The sequence below is a fragment of the Gambusia affinis genome, linkage group LG10 (genome assembly GCF_019740435.1).
Source record: "Gambusia affinis linkage group LG10, SWU_Gaff_1.0, whole genome shotgun sequence".
Lineage (NCBI taxonomy): Eukaryota > Metazoa > Chordata > Actinopteri > Cyprinodontiformes > Poeciliidae > Gambusia > Gambusia affinis.
The window spans coordinates 24,395,579-24,415,533 of NC_057877.1; the positions used below are offsets into that span (position 1 = coordinate 24,395,579).

The 19,955-nt window shown below is 39.7% G+C and overlaps 1 protein-coding gene across 1 annotated transcript; it reads left to right on the forward strand.

The window, feature by feature from the left end:
• Window positions 1–5,666: 5,666 nt before the first annotated feature.
• On the forward strand, window positions 5,667–18,195 carry ivns1abpa (influenza virus NS1A binding protein a). The gene is made up of 15 exons (XM_044129982.1): window positions 5,667–5,851; window positions 9,274–9,551; window positions 9,759–9,892; window positions 10,007–10,176; window positions 10,268–10,343; window positions 10,434–10,607; window positions 10,810–10,935; window positions 13,669–13,779; window positions 14,186–14,327; window positions 14,410–14,634; window positions 15,057–15,178; window positions 15,666–15,792; window positions 15,895–16,026; window positions 16,384–16,557; window positions 16,984–18,195. Exons 3-15 carry the CDS (start codon window positions 9,782–9,784, stop codon window positions 17,244–17,246), a joined length of 1,953 nt encoding a protein of 650 aa, XP_043985917.1. The 5' UTR covers window positions 5,667–5,851; window positions 9,274–9,551; window positions 9,759–9,781; the 3' UTR covers window positions 17,247–18,195.
• Window positions 18,196–19,955: the final 1,760 nt, after the last annotated feature.

The window sequence follows — 19,955 nt, forward strand, 5'->3', positions numbered from 1 at the left end:
AAAGGAAACCATTCAGTGATTTATAAACTAACAACAGTATTTTAAAGTCTATTCTTTGAGCTACAGGGAGGCAGTATAGAGACTTTAAAACTGGTGTTATGTGCTCTGTCTTCCTGGTTTTAGTGAGAACGCGAGCAGCAGCATTCTGGATCAGCTGCAGCTGTTTGATTGATTTGTTGGACAGACCTGTGAAGACGCTGTTGCAATAATCAATACGACTGAAGATAAACGCATGAATGAGTTTCTCTAGATCTGGCTGAGACATTAGTCCTTTAATCCTGGAAATGTTCTTCAGGTGATAGAAGGCCGTCTTTGTGACTGTCTTTATGTGGCTCTGAAAGTTAAGGTCAGAGTCCATCACTACTCCTAAGTTTCAGCCCTGATCGCTGGTTTTGCACAGAATATAGAAAGGAGAAATATAGACGAGCACCAATTTATCGACTACGATTTTCTTAATTTTGGGAGATCAGTAATCAGCTAATATGTGAAGCCAATCTTGTCCCACAATCTTATCTACCTTGGCAAAGGTCTAAAAATAAACCACTGTCCTCTTCTGCTCTCCTGTGAAAAAGGTTTTTGACTGACAGACCACTAAGTCATGTCTGCACGTTTGCAGTTAACAAACACTGACAACTCAGTGACATTTCAGATCAAATAAATTGGCATCAGAAAAATAAAAATCGGAGGATCAGGCTATTTAAATATTAGAAATTGGAGATCAGTGCAACTGGTAAGGACTGCAGTCAGTGCACACCTAGTGAAATGATGTGTCAGGTACTGAACGTCTGTCATAGTTAAGTGTTGCATCATCCTCTGAGGAAGGTACACACCCTGTTTTTGGGAACAGTATGTGATGCTTTGTTTAGCCGCAAAAATGTTACTGGCTCATTTGCTGAAGAAGTGGCAGGAATTTTTACTTGTAAGAATTTTTACAATCAGAGCACAGTATATACTCACACCACTGTTTAAGGTATTGCATTTTTCACACTAATTGGTCTAAAAGTACATCGGATTTCCATGTATGTGATTCGTAACGGGTTTTTTTTTAAGTTTTATTGGCTCTAGTGGCCTTTATTTGATAGTAAGTTGACAAGAAAGTGGGTAATGAGAGAAGGGGGAAGACATGCAGCAAAGGTCACCAGGCTCGGAATCAAAATTGTGATGGCCGCATCAAGGACTAAGACCTCCATATGTGGGTTGTGCTTAACCCCTGCGCCACCACAGCACCCCCGTGATTCGTAACTTTTACACAAATTATGGGAAGCATAAAAATCAGAATCGATAATCTTTGCTAATATGCTTTGGAGGTATTGTGGTAGCTAAGGCAATGAAGTTTCTGAAAGGATTCTGGGGTAAAGAGTGTGCACATCTGCTATAGTGTCCTTGAAAGAGCAGGTGTTACCATATTGCTTACGGTATATAGCAGACTGACATGCAGAAGCTAGAGACATGAAATGAAGTATCAGCTACTAAGTGTCAGCTACTTATGACATTTACTGTCATAAGTAAGTGTGTGTGCTTTCCTCAGAGGGTGAGGGAAGCACCCTCTGAGGTGTTGTTCCTTTTTTTGGAACAACATGGGACGCTTTGTTTAACTGCGAAATGATACTGTCTCATTTCTTGTCAGATAAAATTTCACATGATCTTGGAAACTGATCATGTGAAATGTGTTTATAAAGGATCTCAAAACCTAATTAACCATGATTTTTTAGAAAACTGAATGTCTGACACCTGTGAGTGATTTTAGGTGAATTGATCATCTAAATTAAATGTTTAGTGATTTATTTTGTTTTATTTTTGGACATTCTTTCATAATTGCAAAATTATTTTAAGCACGATTAGATAGTAGGAATTAGAAAATCAGGGGTTCATGACATTCTTTCCTTCCTTTCAAAAATGTTAAGGTGCAATTCGGCTTAAGAAATAATTTGTTAAATGGTTTGAAGAATATCATCGCTGTCTAATGATTAGCAGACGGAAATTAATACACAGATGTTTGTACAGCATTCAATGTGTGCAATCACTGAATGTGACGTAATGTCAAAGATAATGTTTGATATGTTATAAAGCTTGTGTGACCTTTGATAGAACAAGTTTAAGAAAACTAAATTTTAAATCTTACATGTTTCAGACTGTGTACTTTTATATTCTGTTGTTTATTTGACTTTCTGACAGTAATTTCCAGCTTCTGTCCTTTTTATGAGGACAATTCTTGTTCATGTCTGTATGGTTTCCTTCCCTCCCCTTCCTTTAAAAAATAACATAAGCCATAATTTTTTGATTTTTTTTTTTTTTTTTTTTTTACATAATCACGCCGTGTACAGAGCTGATGCAATCACTCTTTTCTATTCCCTGTGACTGTGAACAGAGGATTATCTTAAAGGGAGTCATAGTAAGCTGATATATATTACACGAGAACAGAAGGAAGCATGAAAATTAACAACACAGTCTGCGTCAATATATGACAAGTCGGGAGTGAGACTGTTAAAATTAAACAAGAACCAACATGAAACTGAAAAAGGCCTATAAATGGAAAAGGGATCAAAAGTTACCAAAGCACACAAGTTAAACTGAGGTTTTCTTTAACCTAATCTTTCAATCTCTATTTTCACCGTTTATATCCATCCACATATTATCCCATTAATCCTTACACGGCTGCCTTCCTTCCTTTCTTTCTTTCTACTTATGGCAATGATAGGTCTGTATTCCTATGGCATTTAAATAAAATTTTTAGGTTGTATCAAGTAAACCTTATTCTAATCATACAAAGGGCCATGACAGTTTTAACAGACTACCAAAATGGCACAGGGAATTTAGAGAAAAGTAGGGTATAAAAATCTTTGTTTGCAGATTTATGTCCTTTAACATCCATTTTGTATGTAGCCTCCTTTTCTCAGCAGCTGTGAGCATGTGCCTGGATTCCTAAAATATTTATAGTGTCCTTGTCAGGAAAGATTTCTGCAGCTTCACTTAGCAACTCTATAAAGAATGAGGGGCGCTAGAGCCCGTAAGATGACTCAGCATAGCAAGAACTGCAATGTTTTTGCATGTGAAAAGATTGAGGTCAAACACTTACACCACACTCTGCTGTGGTTTTTAGAGCCATTCTAAGCTTGAAAGGCATGAAGATTAAGACATGTCCAGGAACAACTATGTTTTATATATTTTATTGATTTCAGAAAGCTGTAGATGTAAATGGGTGTGTGTAGATTTTTGTTGACTATTTCTGTAATTATATTTGTGCTGGTTTCTAGAGTAGGTCAGGCATGCCTCTATAAAACAGTCTGGATGCGGAAAATGGGAATTCTTTGTGAAGAACTGATCATTCACAGAGAAACATGACCAAACATGTGTCCTTCTTTTCGATTTATGTGTTGATGCATGAAATGCATGAAATGCATTGCCTTGCGAAACAACTCGTGCCTCTTGAACTTTTTCCCCAATATGTCACTTTACAATTACAATCTTCAGTCTATCTTTTTAGTTGTTTTTTTTTGGCAGATTTAATCATTAACTTTAAACATTTCTGTAATTATTGTGCAAAATTCCTAACAGGCTTTTACATTTTACAATGACCAATAAAAACAACTCAGCTTCTTTCCTATGCCATATGGGAAAGTCACTGCCCCTTTTACTACTTCTATTTCTAAGCCAAATCAGTACAGAACCAAAGAAGAGAGCAGAGTGTGTTGGCTGTGCTCCATAAGAGGTAATTGCAAGGATTGTGTCTGAGTATCTGGCCACAGTGTTCAGAAAATAGCCTGAGCGCCTGCCAGGGGATCTTATTCATCTCTGCAGACCATCAGGGGAATGCTGATAGTAAAAGACCCCAAAGACCATTTGTAAAGACAAATCTTTCATTGAGCACCAAATGGTGTCCTGAGAATGGTTTGGAGTTGTGGTTGTACTTACAGTAAAGTGTGTTTTGTAATCTAAGGAAAGCTACTCAGAGTGATCTGGAAGTGGGCATGTACAAGATTAGTTTAAATAGTTTAAATAAAAACAGCAAATGTATTGTAATCTTTGCAGTGATTGGTCCTCTGAGTTGTTTGTGCATAGAAACCCCTGGTCTTCATTCAGAAAAGGTGAAATTTAATGTATTTCCTCCTTGGCAACCAATTCTTTTTTGTCATTTCATGAATGGAGACATGTGTTAGAATAATCTACACACTAAAGCTTATAACATGAAATTTGCATATAAACTGTAAAGTAAAGACTATCACTTACTTCTTTCATATTCTGCTCTTCCATGGCTATACATAAAGGTGTGAAGCATCACAATTAGTCTGTGAAGCTCTGACTGACACCTTTGTTATAACAGGAGGCCTTGCTATCTAATCTAATTAATGATGAGCTTAGGCAGGACTAAGCTCTTTTCAGTCAAGGCATGTGAATGAGTCCAGTGACGTGTGTGCTTCTGCAGAGAAGATTTGGCCCGGATGTTCCTTCTTAATGGACATGAGATGACCCATGCAAGGGTGATTGTTCAGTTAGGTGCCATGAGTCAGAGCTCATGTAAGAGTGAAACAAAAGTGATCCTTTCATTTACCAGGGATTTAGTCTGTCTACTCTGGATTTGGCAGTAGGGTTTAAACAGTACCACATCTGATTGGAATAGATATTAATGCAAAATGTGACATGAAGTCATTTTCACTTTATTTGTTTTTTTTTTAAATTATTTTTGTTAATTTCATATTGCAAACTGCTTATTTTAAATTCTTGGTCATTTTGTAGTTGGGGATTTTTAGCAGTGATTGTTTTGCTCTTGTGGTGTTTTGTGATTACTATGTAATGTGATAAGGGATTATTTTATGTAATTTAGACTTTGTTGATTTTTTTCTTATGTATTAAGTAGAATGTATTTCTTCGTTTAAAAAATTCTGGACATCAAACTTATTCCTCCTTAGAGCACTTTAGTAAATGGTCCACGTCGGTCAAACCACATGATCTTTCCTACAGATCTTCCCCGTTTTTACGGCAAGCACACTTGCTATATAATGACACCTGAAACGCTTCAAATTTGATACCCATAGTGCATTTAATTTAAGTCAAAATTAATTCATTATCTAACGCTATTGATCTTACTCTGAACCATTAGGCCACTTTCCCCCATTTATTTGTAAACAGCTTTAAGCTTCCGAATAGCACAATCACTAATAGATATTCATAAAATGTAGAATTTTACTATATATCATGTTATACGTAATATGATTTCTTGCACCAGCAAGGTCTGATCACAAAATTTAAAGTAGAGAAATGAGAAACAGAATTTCTGATTATCTTAAGTTAATCTTACAAATAAGGATAAATCAACAACTTTGTCCTTTTTGTCTTTTTTTTTGTGAAAAAGACATTTGTCTATTCTATTGTGTTATATTAATTTCTTGAAAATACTCCTGTTGTCACTGGTAAAAGGTTTTTTTGATTTCCTTCCTGGACCAAATCTTGAATAAGCAAAAGTAAATAAAATATTGCATGAAAGATGGTTCTATATATTTTCTTCAGCTACCAATTTTAAGTGTTGATAGATTTCTAATGCGCACGCGAATTGATTAAATGTCTTAATAGCCTTCCATACACCGAACACTTGGGCGTTAGAAAGCTTGTAGCACCGCCCACTAATGACGTTGGAAGCAACCTAGGTCATATTTCGGGAGCGCGCATTCTCGTCGCCAGCCATTCCATCCTGGACTGAGTGGACGTGCTTCGTACTGCAGTGACAGAATAGATATCTGTTAATCACACTACAAGCCTTGGGTGAAGTCGCGTTGCGTCTCCTCCTTAAATCGAACCAACGAACTCTGAATTTGCATTAAATATGCCTAATATCGCTTGTTGTCAAACGCCTCAGGTAAGATTTTTCCCCTTTTTTCTCTTTGTCATTTGTGAACGAACGTTATTTGTCTGTTAAGTCGTTAGGGGTTGGTACGTTGAGAACCGTTAAACCTTTGTCTTCTCGCAGAAGACAAGTTGGCGGTTATTGCTCGTTTATAGTGCCTGGTTGAGATGTAACAAAGGAAACTAAATAGCGCGAATGTTAAAGAGGCGCGGAAATGTCGCTCAAACCGCCTCTTTCCGCTTTAATGACTGAGCACACGAACAATCCGCTGCTGATCGTTTAATTTAATGACTCACGCCGCCGTGGCTATCACACGGCTCCCCATCCTGAGCTGTAAGTAAGCAGCAGGTTGTGCAGTTGGAAAGCTAACATCTGCTTTGCTTCAGGACCTCATTCCTTTTGGTTGCTAGCTGTCCTTTTCTTCAGTTGGTTCGTTAGTAAAATTATTAGACTCGTCTACGTTTGGAATGTGTGCCAAAGTCGAGTCAGCCTAATAGGATACTTAAGGGGTCTCCCCGTTCCTGACCCAGATTCCGATGGCGAGCACAGTAAATGACTTCTGGCTCGCAGCCATCCATCAGGGCCCTGCTGTTACAGGCTGTGTGTCTGTACGTTGCCTCTAACAGAAGAACATGAGACACCGTGCCCTCAGGGGGGGATGGTGCTTTTAGTGCCATATTGTGTCGTTTTTTCTTTCTTGTCTTTTGTGCTTCTTTCTTGGTCATGGAAATTGTGCACACAATTCTTTTCATCAGTTCTTAAATTTTTTATTTGTAAATCATCGCCCAATGCCGTGGTATCCTGCTATTAATGGTTTTAAAATTAAATTCCGAATTGATGGATTATAAAACAATTTTTATGAACTTAATAATATTCTAAACTGACTCACAGATTAAATAAATAAATCAAATGATTACAATAAGCGCCGCGTTGAAAGTTGTTTTGGGGTTTTTTCGTATAGGGTGGGGGGCGGGGTGTTTCCGTCACATGTCTAGTTTCATATTTTTATTATTCCATAAGTCTTGTAAAATTTCAATCTGGTACACTCATTTTATTTTTAAAACGTGTAAAGTGCCTGTCCTGTTTACAGCCGTTGTTACATATAGAGAGTTTATGTTAAAATTCAACTGGTAAATTTCCACTCCGTGAATGTGGGGGAAATATTCCCCAATACTCCACTTCGCCACCAGGGGGAGTGTCTAACAAGCATTGATTGTTCAGCGTCAGACCTGCACTTTTGTGCTTGTTTAATCAGATGGAATAATTGGAGAGAGGGAAAATGCAATCAGAGCTCCCCTCTAACAAACCGGTCAGCAGAGCCTCACTCTTTATATCACTGTTTTTTTTCTTCTTCTTTTTCCATCTGCTTGGTCTGTTCGTTTTTTCCCCTCAATGGATTTTTTTCTCTCATCACTGTAGTTCTACTTATGAATCTTGTGTGCACCTGTTGGTTGTAATCAACAATCACAGTACTTACTTAGGCATTATCTTTCAATTAGCAAAGCTTTCAGAGTAAAATGGCTAATATTGTGACTGAAGTGGAAACTGTGTTAAAAGAACCATCTAGAGTGTTGGGGGTGTGGCATGGCTGCCAGGGCTTCTTTCTGTGAAATGAAAACAAGACTGTATGAGTTATTGTGGTGGACCTAGCAATGTGGAGGAGTTGAACACTTGAGCCTCCACCAGGAATCTTCTGTCAGATGTTGCGTAACAGCTTGGAAGTAGGTCAATGGTCCATCCACGCATCGGACCGAATGAATTTATACAGTGTGCTGGAATATAAAAACCTATGTGTAGCATTCTCCATGGCTTCTGCCTTTTCCTGAGATAACTAAAGATGCACCAATCAGATGTTTTGTAGCTGATTTCCGATTAGAGTTTGTAATCTGCTGATTCAGATTTCTAGCTCTTCCGATTTCTTTCTGCAAGAAGGATAAAAACACAGTTTTTTTTTTGTTGTTGTTTTGTTTTTGCACCGTTTAAAGTATAAAGTGAACAAATTAAATAACTTAACATCTTTGGGTGGGAAAAGCTCTTAATTACTCTTAAATTGTTAAGCCATTAATTTATTGACCTTTACAGGAGACTTAAGAAGTTTTTCTGTTACTGACCAAATATTTCTTTGTGTTACTGAGAGATCGGTCTATTTGTTTTGCAGTTTCTATCAAGCTACTTAAGTAGTTACTTATTACATTTAGCCCTTTTGTTTTAAGTTGGAATTTGTTCTTGTGTCTTTAGACCCATGCTGGGCAACATGGTTATGAGTTTAGTAGGTCACTGAAAAACTGTCCGGGACTATTCATTTATTTCCTTTGCACCTTTTCTTACACAGATGTTAATTATATACAGGGATTTCTCCGAACACACATAAATTATTCAAGGCTAGCCTGCGTGTTGCACTTCCTTGTTGTTTTTATTTTCTCTTCAGTGAGTATGCCATAAAAACAGTTTATTTTTTGTAAATGTTTTTTATGGTATTTGTATGGGACATCAGAGGGTCAGTGTGACGGTGGTTATTAAGCAGCTTATAGAGAGCATGCGGCTTCTCCTTTTGGAAGTACATTGTGCTACTCAGCCAGCAAAGGGCTGTAGAGGAAGTCTTAAAGGGTAAGGAATAATTCTTAGTGTTTAGGTGTTGCGAACTTCTTCTGGATTGCTGAACAAATCCAGTTTATCGCCAATTTCTCAGTGGGTGTGGAATATCACACACACACCCCAGCATTTTTCTTATTGGCCAGGGGGGGGGGTGACTGGAGGTACTCCCATTGGAGGAGGAGCCAGCTCCTCAGGCTTGTCACTATTTGAGAGGTCTCAAATCAGAGTGACAACAAAGTTCTTGACATAAGTTGAAATAAGATATTCTCCCTGGACAGGTGGGATGTTTACCGCTGATGTAGAGATTTAAGGTAGGAGTGTGAAACAAATAGACACAGCTGTACGTTAAATGTTAAATCAAGTTTCCTAGCTGAATTTGGTAAACGTTATTAAAATATGTGCTGCAGATAACTTAAAACTTTCCATTGTTTGAATCTAATGGAAAGTAAAGAATCCTCATCTATGAATCATAGCAATTACAAAAAATGCACCACAGCACACGGTGTTGGCTGATGTGCTTCACAGCAACGGTTGGGAGTTCCTGGTTTTGATCCATTTTCATGAATGGGAAGAATCTGATTTTGGTGCATCTTTTTGTGTCAACATGGAGGCGTTAATGGCTCTGTTATGTGCTTGGAAAATATGTTTTTGGAAGGAGAATTTGGAGTGAATTTTGACAGGGATGTGAGACATTTTAAGTACCATCTCTGGTTGCTTCTTTAACTGTGTGGAAGTGACTCATGTTTTTATTGCTCTGGTGCCAAGAACAGGCAACTTTATCGGAAAAAAATGACTAAGCTTTCTTTTTTCTTTCTTTTTTTGTTATTTCTCCCTTTTAGGTTATAATGTATGACCAACAGAGAATAAGTACAACTCTATAGCCAACGGGATCTCAAGGACTTGATTACAGTCGCTTCAAGCCTGATAGTTTGTCCGTGCGACTGCTCCCCTTCTCCCTGTTACGCAGCTCGTAGTCGGCTGGCATCTCTTCTGACAACTTCCCATCCCTCTCCTCGGGTGAAGAAGACTTAGTTCTACTGAGATCTTGTCTGCTTCGCCTGTTTCTGTTCTATGCTCAGCTGTGGTGTTTCCCTGGATTTGGATTATTGTCTGTTAGGTAAGCCTATGACTAATGCGTAGAATAGATAATGCACAATGCGCCTTACAAGCGCCTTATTCTAATCATCCTTTGTAATACATTAGTTGAAGTTATTCATTGATGAATGGAGATGAACAGCTTGGAAGCATGTTTCACCTTGTGCAGAAAACATGCCTTCTAGCTACTGTTATTTATATAAATTTCTTGCATAATTTTGGTTCTTAGGAATATAATCAAAATTCACCAAGATGACTCCAAACGGTTATTTGATCTTTGATGATGAGACTTTCCTGGATTCCACCGTGGCCAAAATGAACGCTCTGAGGAAGAGCGGTCAGTTCTGCGATGTTAGACTGCAGGTACAAAATGTCTTTATTTTACCTTTAAAAGCAGAGCATTAAAACACGTTATTTTTTTGGGGTTTTTTCATTTCATTTGAGCGTACTCTGACACCTTCTGGTTAATTTTTCCAGGTGTGTGGTCATGAGCTGATGGCTCACCGTGCTGTCCTGGCGTGCTGCAGTCCGTACTTGTTTGAGATCTTTAACAGCGATATTGAGACTCATGGAGTCTCTCATATCGCTTTTGAGGACTTGAACCCTGAGGCTGTGGAGGTTCTGCTTAACTACGCCTACACTGCCCAGTTAGTAGCTGTTTTTACTCCTTAGTTCTCCTGATGCACATAGAGCTTTTTGCTTTATGAAGTACCTCACATTCTTTATGTGTTGCGGCAGATTAAAGGCGGAGAGAGAGCTGGTTAAGGATGTGTATTCTGCAGCCAAACGGTTCAAGATGGAGCGAGTCAAACAGGTATGCATTTTCTTAAAACATAATCAATTATTTGAAGTATCTTACACATTGATTATTATTATTTTTACAATCTTAAAACCTGTTCCTTAGATCTGTGGTGACTACCTGCTGTCTAAAGTGGATTCCCAGAACGCCATCTCTTTCCGAAACTTTGCCAACTCCATGAACGACGGCAGACTTTTGGCCAAGGTGGATGCTTATATTCAGGACCATCTGCTGGACATATCTGAACAGGAGGACTTCCTCAAACTTCCCAGATTAAAGGTAATGGTTTATACTAACTAAACACATAAAAACATTAAGTGTTTTAGAATATCAGTTGTCAAATGCTAGAAGAAAATAGATTTTCTCCATATTTGTGTTTTTCTCCATTGATAAATTTAAAGGCCACAGTTGAAGTGACTGAGATGCAACCTATTAGCCTGCTGTTACCTTTGCATTAAATTTAGCTTTTTATATTTTACAGTTAGAAGTGATACTTGAAGACAACCTGACCCTGCCCAGCAATGGCAAACTCTACTCGAAGGTGCTAAACTGGGTGCAGCGTAGCTTGTGGGAGAATGGAGACCAACTGGAGCGACTGATGGAAGAGGTCAGTATCAGACTACGCCGCCTCAACTCATTGACCAGTTCTTTTGGTCTTACTTTGCCCTCTCCCTTCCTCCTCCTGTTGACTTCAAGAAGTCATTAAGGAGATTGAAGTAGAACTGGCATGCTGATGTCATGCTCCTTTGTCAGGACTGTTCTTTTGTTTTCCTCTGATTTGAGGTTTTTGGAGTATGAAACTGTATTCCTGATCCATACGTCAAATTAGAGGTGAGCCAATAAGAGCTGCTGCTTGCTCTTGCTTCTCCTTTGGGTTTGTTTTTTTTTGTGAGTATGTGGTTGGTTTACACACAACCCGATGTTAATATTGCAGGGCTCGTCTCATCTGAAACACAAACTCAAAAGGTTCCCAAAGGTCTGATCCCTGGTTCTGCTTTTTCACTGCTTGTTTTGTTCCCTTTTTCTTTTGTTTTTTTTTTTGACTATCTGAACAGGTTCTAGGTTGTTGCTCCAGCACTAACAGGCACTCCTCCCCATTGATTTTCCCCTGTAGGTTTATTATCATCAGCAGGAGACCAGACTGAGGAGCCAGGACTGAGCCACCAGGGTAAATGAGTCAAAGAAAACAGGGAGGAGAGGAGCACCACTGCTGCCTCTCAGCATCCCCTCTTTGCAGCCAAGCAATACTGTGCCCCCATCTGTCCCCTCCATGCATACAGATTGCATCCCATTCCTCAATTTACCAGATCATGTTACTCACAAGCATTAAGCAATCACTACATTGACCATTTACTCTACATTGTATCCGTTGTAGATATATTGAAATGAATCACCATCAGCTTCTTTGGCTGGTTCCTATTTTTGTAAATCTCTGACTTGCAGATTCCATTTTGAACAACATAAAAAGATTCTTTATTTATTTATTTGTCCAGACCATTTTGCTTAAATTGAGCCTAAATTTCTACATTGACATTTAAAAATGCTCCTACATTTTCAAAACTATGCTAGAGGTTCTCATTTTAAAGCAAGTTATTGTGCTTTTTAAAACTTTTTTTTTTTTTTTTTGATTTTTCTTTTTCTTTTTTTTTTCCACCTAGTCGTGTATATTTTCTACAAGCCCTTGAAGTTGGAGATGCTTTGAGAAATAAGTGAGTGATGGGGATAATTTTTGTGCTTGAACAACCTTTTTGTCAAACACTAACCCTATAGCGCTTTGATGTTATGTATTCACAAACACTCTTTAGGTGTGCAGTTGTTACTGAGTGGACGCTCAACTATACATTCAGGCTGTTAGTTACACTATTTATACCAGTTTTGATAAATTTTTATGTGATTTTAAAACCTCGTTTAACTGCAGACCTGTGTAATATGGACTGCCCTCTCTCACACACAGTGTGACTTTGCCTCGCCTATGTAAATATTTAATAATCAATCATGAGAGAATGACTTCTTGAGGATTAATAGTTTCAGTAAACAAACACTTGAAATAGAGGATGGCATATCAGCAAAGATTCATCATCTCATAAATTAAAGCAGCTGTTTTTGAAAGAATCTTATAAAATAAGATGATAAACAGTGAATTGTAATCTCTCAAGGAAATTTTCTTTTTAGTTTTATCTTGAGATTTTTTTCTCCCCTAATCTCGAAGATTTTACTTTTATTTAAAGGTTTTCAAAGAGCTCACTATCTTTGGGCAACTTTTGAGAAATCATTGGTTCATTTTGATTTTATTATAGTCCTTTCTGTGATATTGGGATTCACTGAAATTGGTATCTGCAGGTCAGCGCTTTACATGATCGGGAATTGGCAAACATAAGATTGGCTTATATTCGCTTTAGACAAACTTGTCTGGATGATGCATAATTAATTTAATTGTATTTAAATTAAACTTTTTATGTTTCCTACAAATCCTGTAAAACATCTGCTTGATTTGGCTTCCATACCAAAAACTTGTAGATATGAAACATGTTTACTCACCAGCAGTTGACTGGAACTGAAACTTTTTAGCAGTTTGATTTGACCCATTAGTTATGGCAGTTCAATCCCTGACTGAATCAAATTAGTTTTTTGGATAGCAAATCTGACTCGTCAGTCAAGCTGAAATTCATCTGATTCTGGTCAACGGACAGGCAATCGGTGCAATTCCTTTACCGCTCAAAATTTCCTCTTGATGAGACAAACTATCAAATGCAAACTATCTTATTTTTATCTGTTCTGAAATTGTTTTTTTTAATTTTTTATCTTTATGTGACTGCAGCATCGTTGCTTGCTGTAGTCTTTTTTGTTTTGTTTTGTAGCTTGTTTTGTTGGCTGGAGCTGCAGGGCCTAAATGTGATGCTGTTCTCTGGATTTGGCTGCCCACACAATGACCAACTTCTTCAGTTCAACGACCGCTTTTAGAAGCAGCCGCGATGCCAAGATGGACACACACGCGCACCGTCTATTTGAAGATTTTTCCAGATGCAGTCTTTTCAGTTCTCCTCAAGTTCCCTCTTGCAGTGCGGTCAACATTAACTAGCTCCACCCACTGACAGCCCTTCAGCAGCTCCCCCTCTTGATCTCACACAGTTAACCCGGCCTGTGCATCAACAGAAGCCTCTGTGTCTTTTAAAGGAGGTTTTCCATTCAACTGAAGATCCAGATGTCCGTCCCTCCCCTCCCTTCCTGTTTGCAGCTCTGCCGACTTTCCTCTTTCCTCTTCCCCTCCTTGTTGTTGGGGTTTTGAGTCTGTTGCCATGAAGACAGCCACATGGGTGTATTGTTCCTGTTTGTCTTGCAGGTGCAAACCCTCTACTACTCACCTGACCATAAGCTGGTGGATGGAGGGCTGGTGATTGATGGGCACAGTGAGGTGTTTGGTGGCGAGGACGACCACCTTCAGTTTGTTCAGGTATTCAATTGCTTGGTGATGGCTTCACTGTAATTAGGAAGCCTCTGATGCATAACTCGGCAGTGCAGCACCTAGTTTAGTAACTTGTGTTTGACTTTAGTTGTTCTACGTCTCCTCCCGTTCTTGGTCTAGATCTGGTGTGTTTAACGCCAAAAAAAAACCTGGCTTAACATGTCTGCTGCTGTCAGCTGAGAGCGTCTATTGCTATGTTTTTTTTTTCCTGGTAAACTTAGCAGAGACTTGATTTAAAAATTTGGCAACATGTCGGTGCTTGGCTTGTTAAAATGACCGTAGATTTGCCAGCCAGATCAGAGCGATGGTTTGGGATGCTGTTAGCTTTCGGTTTTGGCCACTGGCAGGTCTGTGGTGCAAGCTCGGCTTCTGTAGCTGCGTTCTGCTCTTGCAGAAGAAACCAGTGCGTGAGAGTACCCAGAGACAGCTGAGCTGCAGCTCTTCAGGAAGCCTCTCGCCCTCCAACCAAGCAGCCAATGTTCAAAAACCAACCACCAGGAGAGACTGGAAGTACATCGCCTCGGAGAAGACCACAAGTAAATGTTTGATTGATATGCATAAGTTTGTTGCCTGAAGTGGAATTTAAATTAACTTTTTTTTTTCTTTCCGTCTTCCTAGACAGCAACTATCTTTGTCTGGCTGTGCTGGATGGAGTGCTGAGTGTGATTTTCCTGCACGGTCGCAACAGTCCCCAGACATCTCCGATGGCAACGCCCTGCCTGATGAAGAGTCTCAGTTTTGAGGCCCAGCCAGAGGAACTGGAAGAGCACCCGCTCTCTCCCATGCATTATGCTCGCTCTGGCCTGGGTACCGCAGCCCTGAATGGGAGACTCATTGCAGCAGGTAAGCTGTAAATTTATCCAATTAGATTGCCTCCTAAAAGTATTCACACCTCGCAGGTGTCTGGATTGCAAAAATATCTCAAGTCTTAAATTCAAATATCTAAAATTAGGCACTTAAGATGTCTTAAATTCATTGAAAACAATAAGTTGACCTGAAATATATTAGTCACACGTCAGTTTGAGTCATGCGCAGACATCTTTATTATGGAATTATTGACAACCTCCTATTTCCTGCTGGAACATTACTTATAAGTTGGTTTTCGTCTTATTCCAGGTGTACTAAGATATTCACACTAGAAAATAGACCAAATATACTTTGCAAGCTTTAGTGGTTTTTGCAGTGTTTCAGGTGTGTGTGTGTGTGTGTGAGAGACGAAATGCTTCCCCAGATACTGAGTGTGGTGGTCCTTTGTGGTCCTGCAGGGGGCTACAACAGAGAAGAGTGTCTGAGGACTGTGGAGTGCTACAACCCCAGCGAGGACTGCTGGACCTTCATGGCGCCCATGCGGACTCCCAGGGCTCGGTTCCAGATGGCTGTGCTGATGGTTGGTCTAACCCAGAGGTGTCAAACTCCGGTCCTCTAGGGCCACTGTCCTGCAACTTTTAGATGTACCTCTACTGCACCATAGCTGAATAGAATAATTAGGTCATTAGCAAGGCTCTGGAGCACTTAACTACACAAGGAGGAGGTGATTAAGCCATTTCATTCCAGTGATTTGTACCTGTGGCACATCAAGAAACTGCAGGACAGCAGCCCTTGAGGACTGGAGTTTGACACCTGTGGTCTAACTGCTCGCTCTTATCTCAGACATGTTTAGTCTATGATAAAGTGGCATTTTAAATATTGACCGAGTGGACTTGTACCTGTTAGGACTCGTTCCACTAGTCTTAGGTAAACAGTAACACATAGTGTTAAGTGTTAATCAACTCCTTGTTCAAATAACTGGGCTCCTTATTTCTGCTGCATTTTATTGGTCCCTGCAGTTCAGAATGTGTTAATTGCTTGTTTTGTGTCATGGCTGCCTCCCTCAGGGTCAGCTGTATGTGATCGGTGGTTCCAATGGACATTCTGATGAGCTCAGCAGTGGGGAGATGTACGATCCACACACTGATGAGTGGGTTCAAGTGCCAGAGCTGAGGACAAACCGCTGCAATGCAGGTCAGCCCGGGGATCATTATCTTTTCATAAGAACAACACCTAATTAACATTTTAAACTCAATTTGCTGGCTGGTCTGACTCTCGGCTGTGTCCTCTCCAAAGGTGTCTGCTCCTTGAACAACAAGCTTTATGTTGTCGGAGGGTCGGACCCCTGCGGGCAGAAGGGCCTGAAGAACTGTGATGTTTTTGACCCTGTGGCGAAAACCTGGTCTAACTGTGCCTCCCTTAACATCAGTATGTATCTATTCAGTTCCACAGTTGTACATCTGTCAAATACAGTGCACCAAGTGCAGCATTGTGGGTGCTGAAAGCCCAACCATTAGGCCAAATACAGTATGGGCATGCAGAATTTGCATATATGATACTTGAAATGTAGCATTCTACCATAACTAATGCAGTTTGCGTGCCTGGAATATATCATGCTGAGATAAATGTAACCAGTGTAGGCATATTTGAAAATGTAAAGATGAAAAAAAAAAACAGCTGTACTGAAGCTGCATAGTGTTAAATTTCATAGGATGATGCTGGCAGCTGAAAAACGCAGGCTCTGCACTGGAGCTGCATCGATAACAGCAGCAATTGTGTTTCCAGGGAGACACCAGGCCGCAGTGTGTGAGTTGGATGGCTTCATGTACGCGATCGGAGGAGCAGAGTCGTGGAACTGCCTGAACACCGTAGAGCGCTACAATCCTGACAACAACACCTGGACTCTGGTGGCCCCCATGAACGTGGCCCGCCGGGGTGCCGCTGTGGCCGTACATGCAGGTGAGCCCGACCACAAACCACAGTTTTACTGGGATTTTATTTCATAGACAACACTGTAAAATGAAGCGAATTGGAAGTTAAAAGATGTATGGAGGTGTGGAGTGCATTTGTGTTCAGCCTCTTTCATCTGAGGATCTTTGTGTGGAAGGAAAAAAATAGTGGTGGCAGAACATTTGGTCAGAATTGACTTGAAGGCTCAAGAAGCAAGACGATCACCCTGGACTTAGTCATATCAAATGGTTTAGATCCAAGCAAATTCACAGGTTAGAATGTCCTAGTCATGATCCAACTATAAAGTCCCAATGACATACTTAGAAACGTTCCTCATTTTATTTTCCTTCAGGTATCTATTCCTGTACCTGTTTGTTTTGAAGAAACTTACTAACCCGCAGAACTCTTTGTTTGCTGATGTTTGCTTCTACGCAGGCAAGCTCTTTGTCGTGGGCGGCTTCGACGGCTCCCACGCGCTCCGCTGCGTCGAGGTGTACGATCCTGCCCGCAACGACTGGCGGATGCTTGGCAGCATGATCTCCTCCCGCAGCAACGCCGGCGTGGCCATGCTGGGTGAAACCATCTACGTCGTGGGCGGCTTTGACGGAAACGAGTTCCTCAGTACGGTGGAGGTGTACAACCCCAAAACGGATGAGTGGAACGACTGCACCAAAACCCCATCTCCCCTCTCTGAGTGAAGGGAGAGGAGATGGGGAGCGAAAACAGGGGAGACAGGGTTCTGGAGTTTCACAGTGCTTCACTCATTTCCAAACTAACAGGCTTAGTGACGTAATCGTGTTTTGTGATGTTTTCGTGTTTGAACGGGTCTACGTGGGTGGGGATGTTGAGGTGAGGAGTCTTCAGTGAAGACTGGCTTAATCTTAGCAGGTCGGGGAGGGGGGAGGGAATATTGCTGCCCAAAGCAACGTTAACGCCTTTTTTGTTGTTCTTGCATATTGCATAGATTTTGGTTTTGTCTTGTATATATTTTGTTTCTTCCTCTGATTTTTTTTTTCTCTTTTTGTCATATGCCAACATTTACTACACTTAGTGCTTTTCATTTCGTTTAAGTTTTAGAAGCTAGTCGCATGGAGGGATTTTAGATGAATTTTTACTATTTGACCACCTAGAAAGCTGCCAGTTTGAAATGGTAATAATTTGAGTTCAGAAAATGTATAAAGTTTATTTAAGAAAATTTCTGTTGTGTTTTTCCCCCAAAATATTTAAAGGTCAGTGGTTTGAAGCCTTACTCTGTGTGAGTTGCTAAACACCCGTCAAAGCTTTCTGTCATTTTAAATAAACCGGATTGTTTTTTGACTCTTAAAATGATGGCCTTTTTTCTATTTTTATACACTGCTGATTTACCAGTAACATAGATGTAGTAGCAGAGAGCTTAAGTGAATCTAACCAGTGCCAGATTTAGTTGACCTTTTTTGTGCACACGCCAGAAACGCACAACCATGCTTCTGCTAACAATTTTTTATTTTATGCGATTTTTAACTAGTTGATGTACGTAGAACTGCAATTTACTGAGAATCCTTTTGTGTTTTAAAGTGTCAGGCATTGGCAGATTTTTCTGGAAGGAATGTTGGTGCAAGACATTTAACATTTGTAACATTTCTTAATTAATAAATCATATAAATCTAATTTTTGTCTTCAGTCTTCTTTGTTCTTGTTGGTAAATAACTGATAATTTTTTTTAAACAAAAGCTTATAGCTGCATCTCTGGTAAAAATCCTCCTGAGATCTCAATAGAGTTGATCCAATCAAACATATTGATTGGAAGAATGCAAAGGATTGTTTAGTATTTTGTGAAATGGATTCTGACTATTTTGCAGACTAGAATTTATTTCATTCCGTAATTTGAAATCTGAACAGAAATATTGCATGTGGGGTTCCTCAAGGCCGTATTCCTGGGTCACTTTTATTCAATCATTTACACTATCAACATAGCTCAGATCTTGGAGTAATACTCGTACAATGTAGTATAAAACAATTTTTTATTAGACTTTGGCAACTGAACTTTGAATCTAATAAATTATCAATAGCTGATTTTGTGACTCCAGTTTTATCTTCTTACAGTCCTCCAATTACTGTCATGGCCTCTGCCTTTTAACCTTTAGCTATTTATATTTTCCTCATGGACTACCGTTGTAAGCCAGGTTATTTTCAGTCCCACTAAGTGTTTTACCAAGGAGATTAGACTCAACTACCCGAAGGAAAAAAACCAAAACAGGAAGGCACAACCAGAGTGACTGTGGGTTGTGAAACAGGGCCGGATGAGTAGGCTGTTTTTTTATGACCCCAGATCTGAGGCTGCCTGCCAGAACTGGTTAAATCCCTCCCTCTGTGCTCATTCACAAGTCAGTGTCAGTAATCTGCTGACCCACCTGACGGTTGCAAATGTGCCATGGCAGGAGAAAGTAGCGACTGAATCCTGAATCCGGTCATCGTTACTGTCTGACCATTAAAACATGTTTATTTAAAATACTTTAATTTGATTAGAATATCGAGAAAGTTTTTGTATAGGTTTTGTGAAACATTTGATTTATTAGAATGTCTTTCAAATTTGAAGCACTCAAAACGAAACCTGAGTGCACATTTGTGCTCTTCTACTAGAAACTCTTCTAGTGGACTTGTGGGTCTGCAATTTCTTAATCAGAATCCTGATGACATAAACATTTAAATACAACCAGTAACAAAAGTTAATGGAGTTGTTCAAGTCAATTTCTAGAATGGATTTTCTGTTGCCTGTGCAGGTTTTTTTCCCCTTCCACTAGCCTTTCAAACAATATCTTTAAATATAGCACTCTGTGGCCTGCTAAACTCTCGAGCAATGACCTTTTGCAGCTTGTCTTCCTTGTGTAGCGTGACAACTGTATCAAGTCAGCAGTCACTACTTTAGATAAGAAGATGATTAAAACTGAAGAGCTTTTTTTGGTCTCATTTTTCTGAGAAGCTGATTTTTGCTTCAGAAAATTTAATCCGAACTATGTCTCTTCACTGTCCAGCTGTGCTGAGATTTTATGAAGACATAAAGTTCTGATCATTATTGGCTCTCCTTATCAGTGACCCTAAACCCTGCTCTACCTTTGCTTTTGTCTGGATGACGTCTCCTCATGTAGCAACTCTTCACTGTAACAGCCGGTGTAATCTCAGCCTGTCTGCTGCCGTCACCTGGGTTTAATCCATTTAATCATCCCACACGCATGCAGCCGCATGAGGTCGTGCACAGAGAATCAGACACGTTACATGAACTGTAACAGACAGAAAAGCTTCAACTTGAGCAAAGAAATCAGACAAAGTGACTTTAGGAGTGTAAGATTTAATTTACAAGAGTAAAAACTTGTACACACATTTTTTAAGTTGGCGCAAAGAATTTATAACACTCCAACTCTATAATGCAG

What these genes read in the sequence shown, in the direction of transcription:
- ivns1abpa (XM_044129982.1), top strand. Translation starts at nt 9,782, where the DNA reads ATGACTCCAAACGGTTATTTGATCTTTGATGATGAGACTTTCCTGGAT. An exon ending in AGATGGAGCGAGTCAAACAG is followed by an intron (nt 10,344 to 10,433) that starts GTATGCATTTTC and finishes CCTGTTCCTTAG; the next exon opens with ATCTGTGGTGACTACCTGCT. An exon ending in TGGAGCGACTGATGGAAGAG is followed by an intron (nt 10,936 to 13,668) that starts GTCAGTATCAGA and finishes TTTGTCTTGCAG; the next exon opens with GTGCAAACCCTCTACTACTC.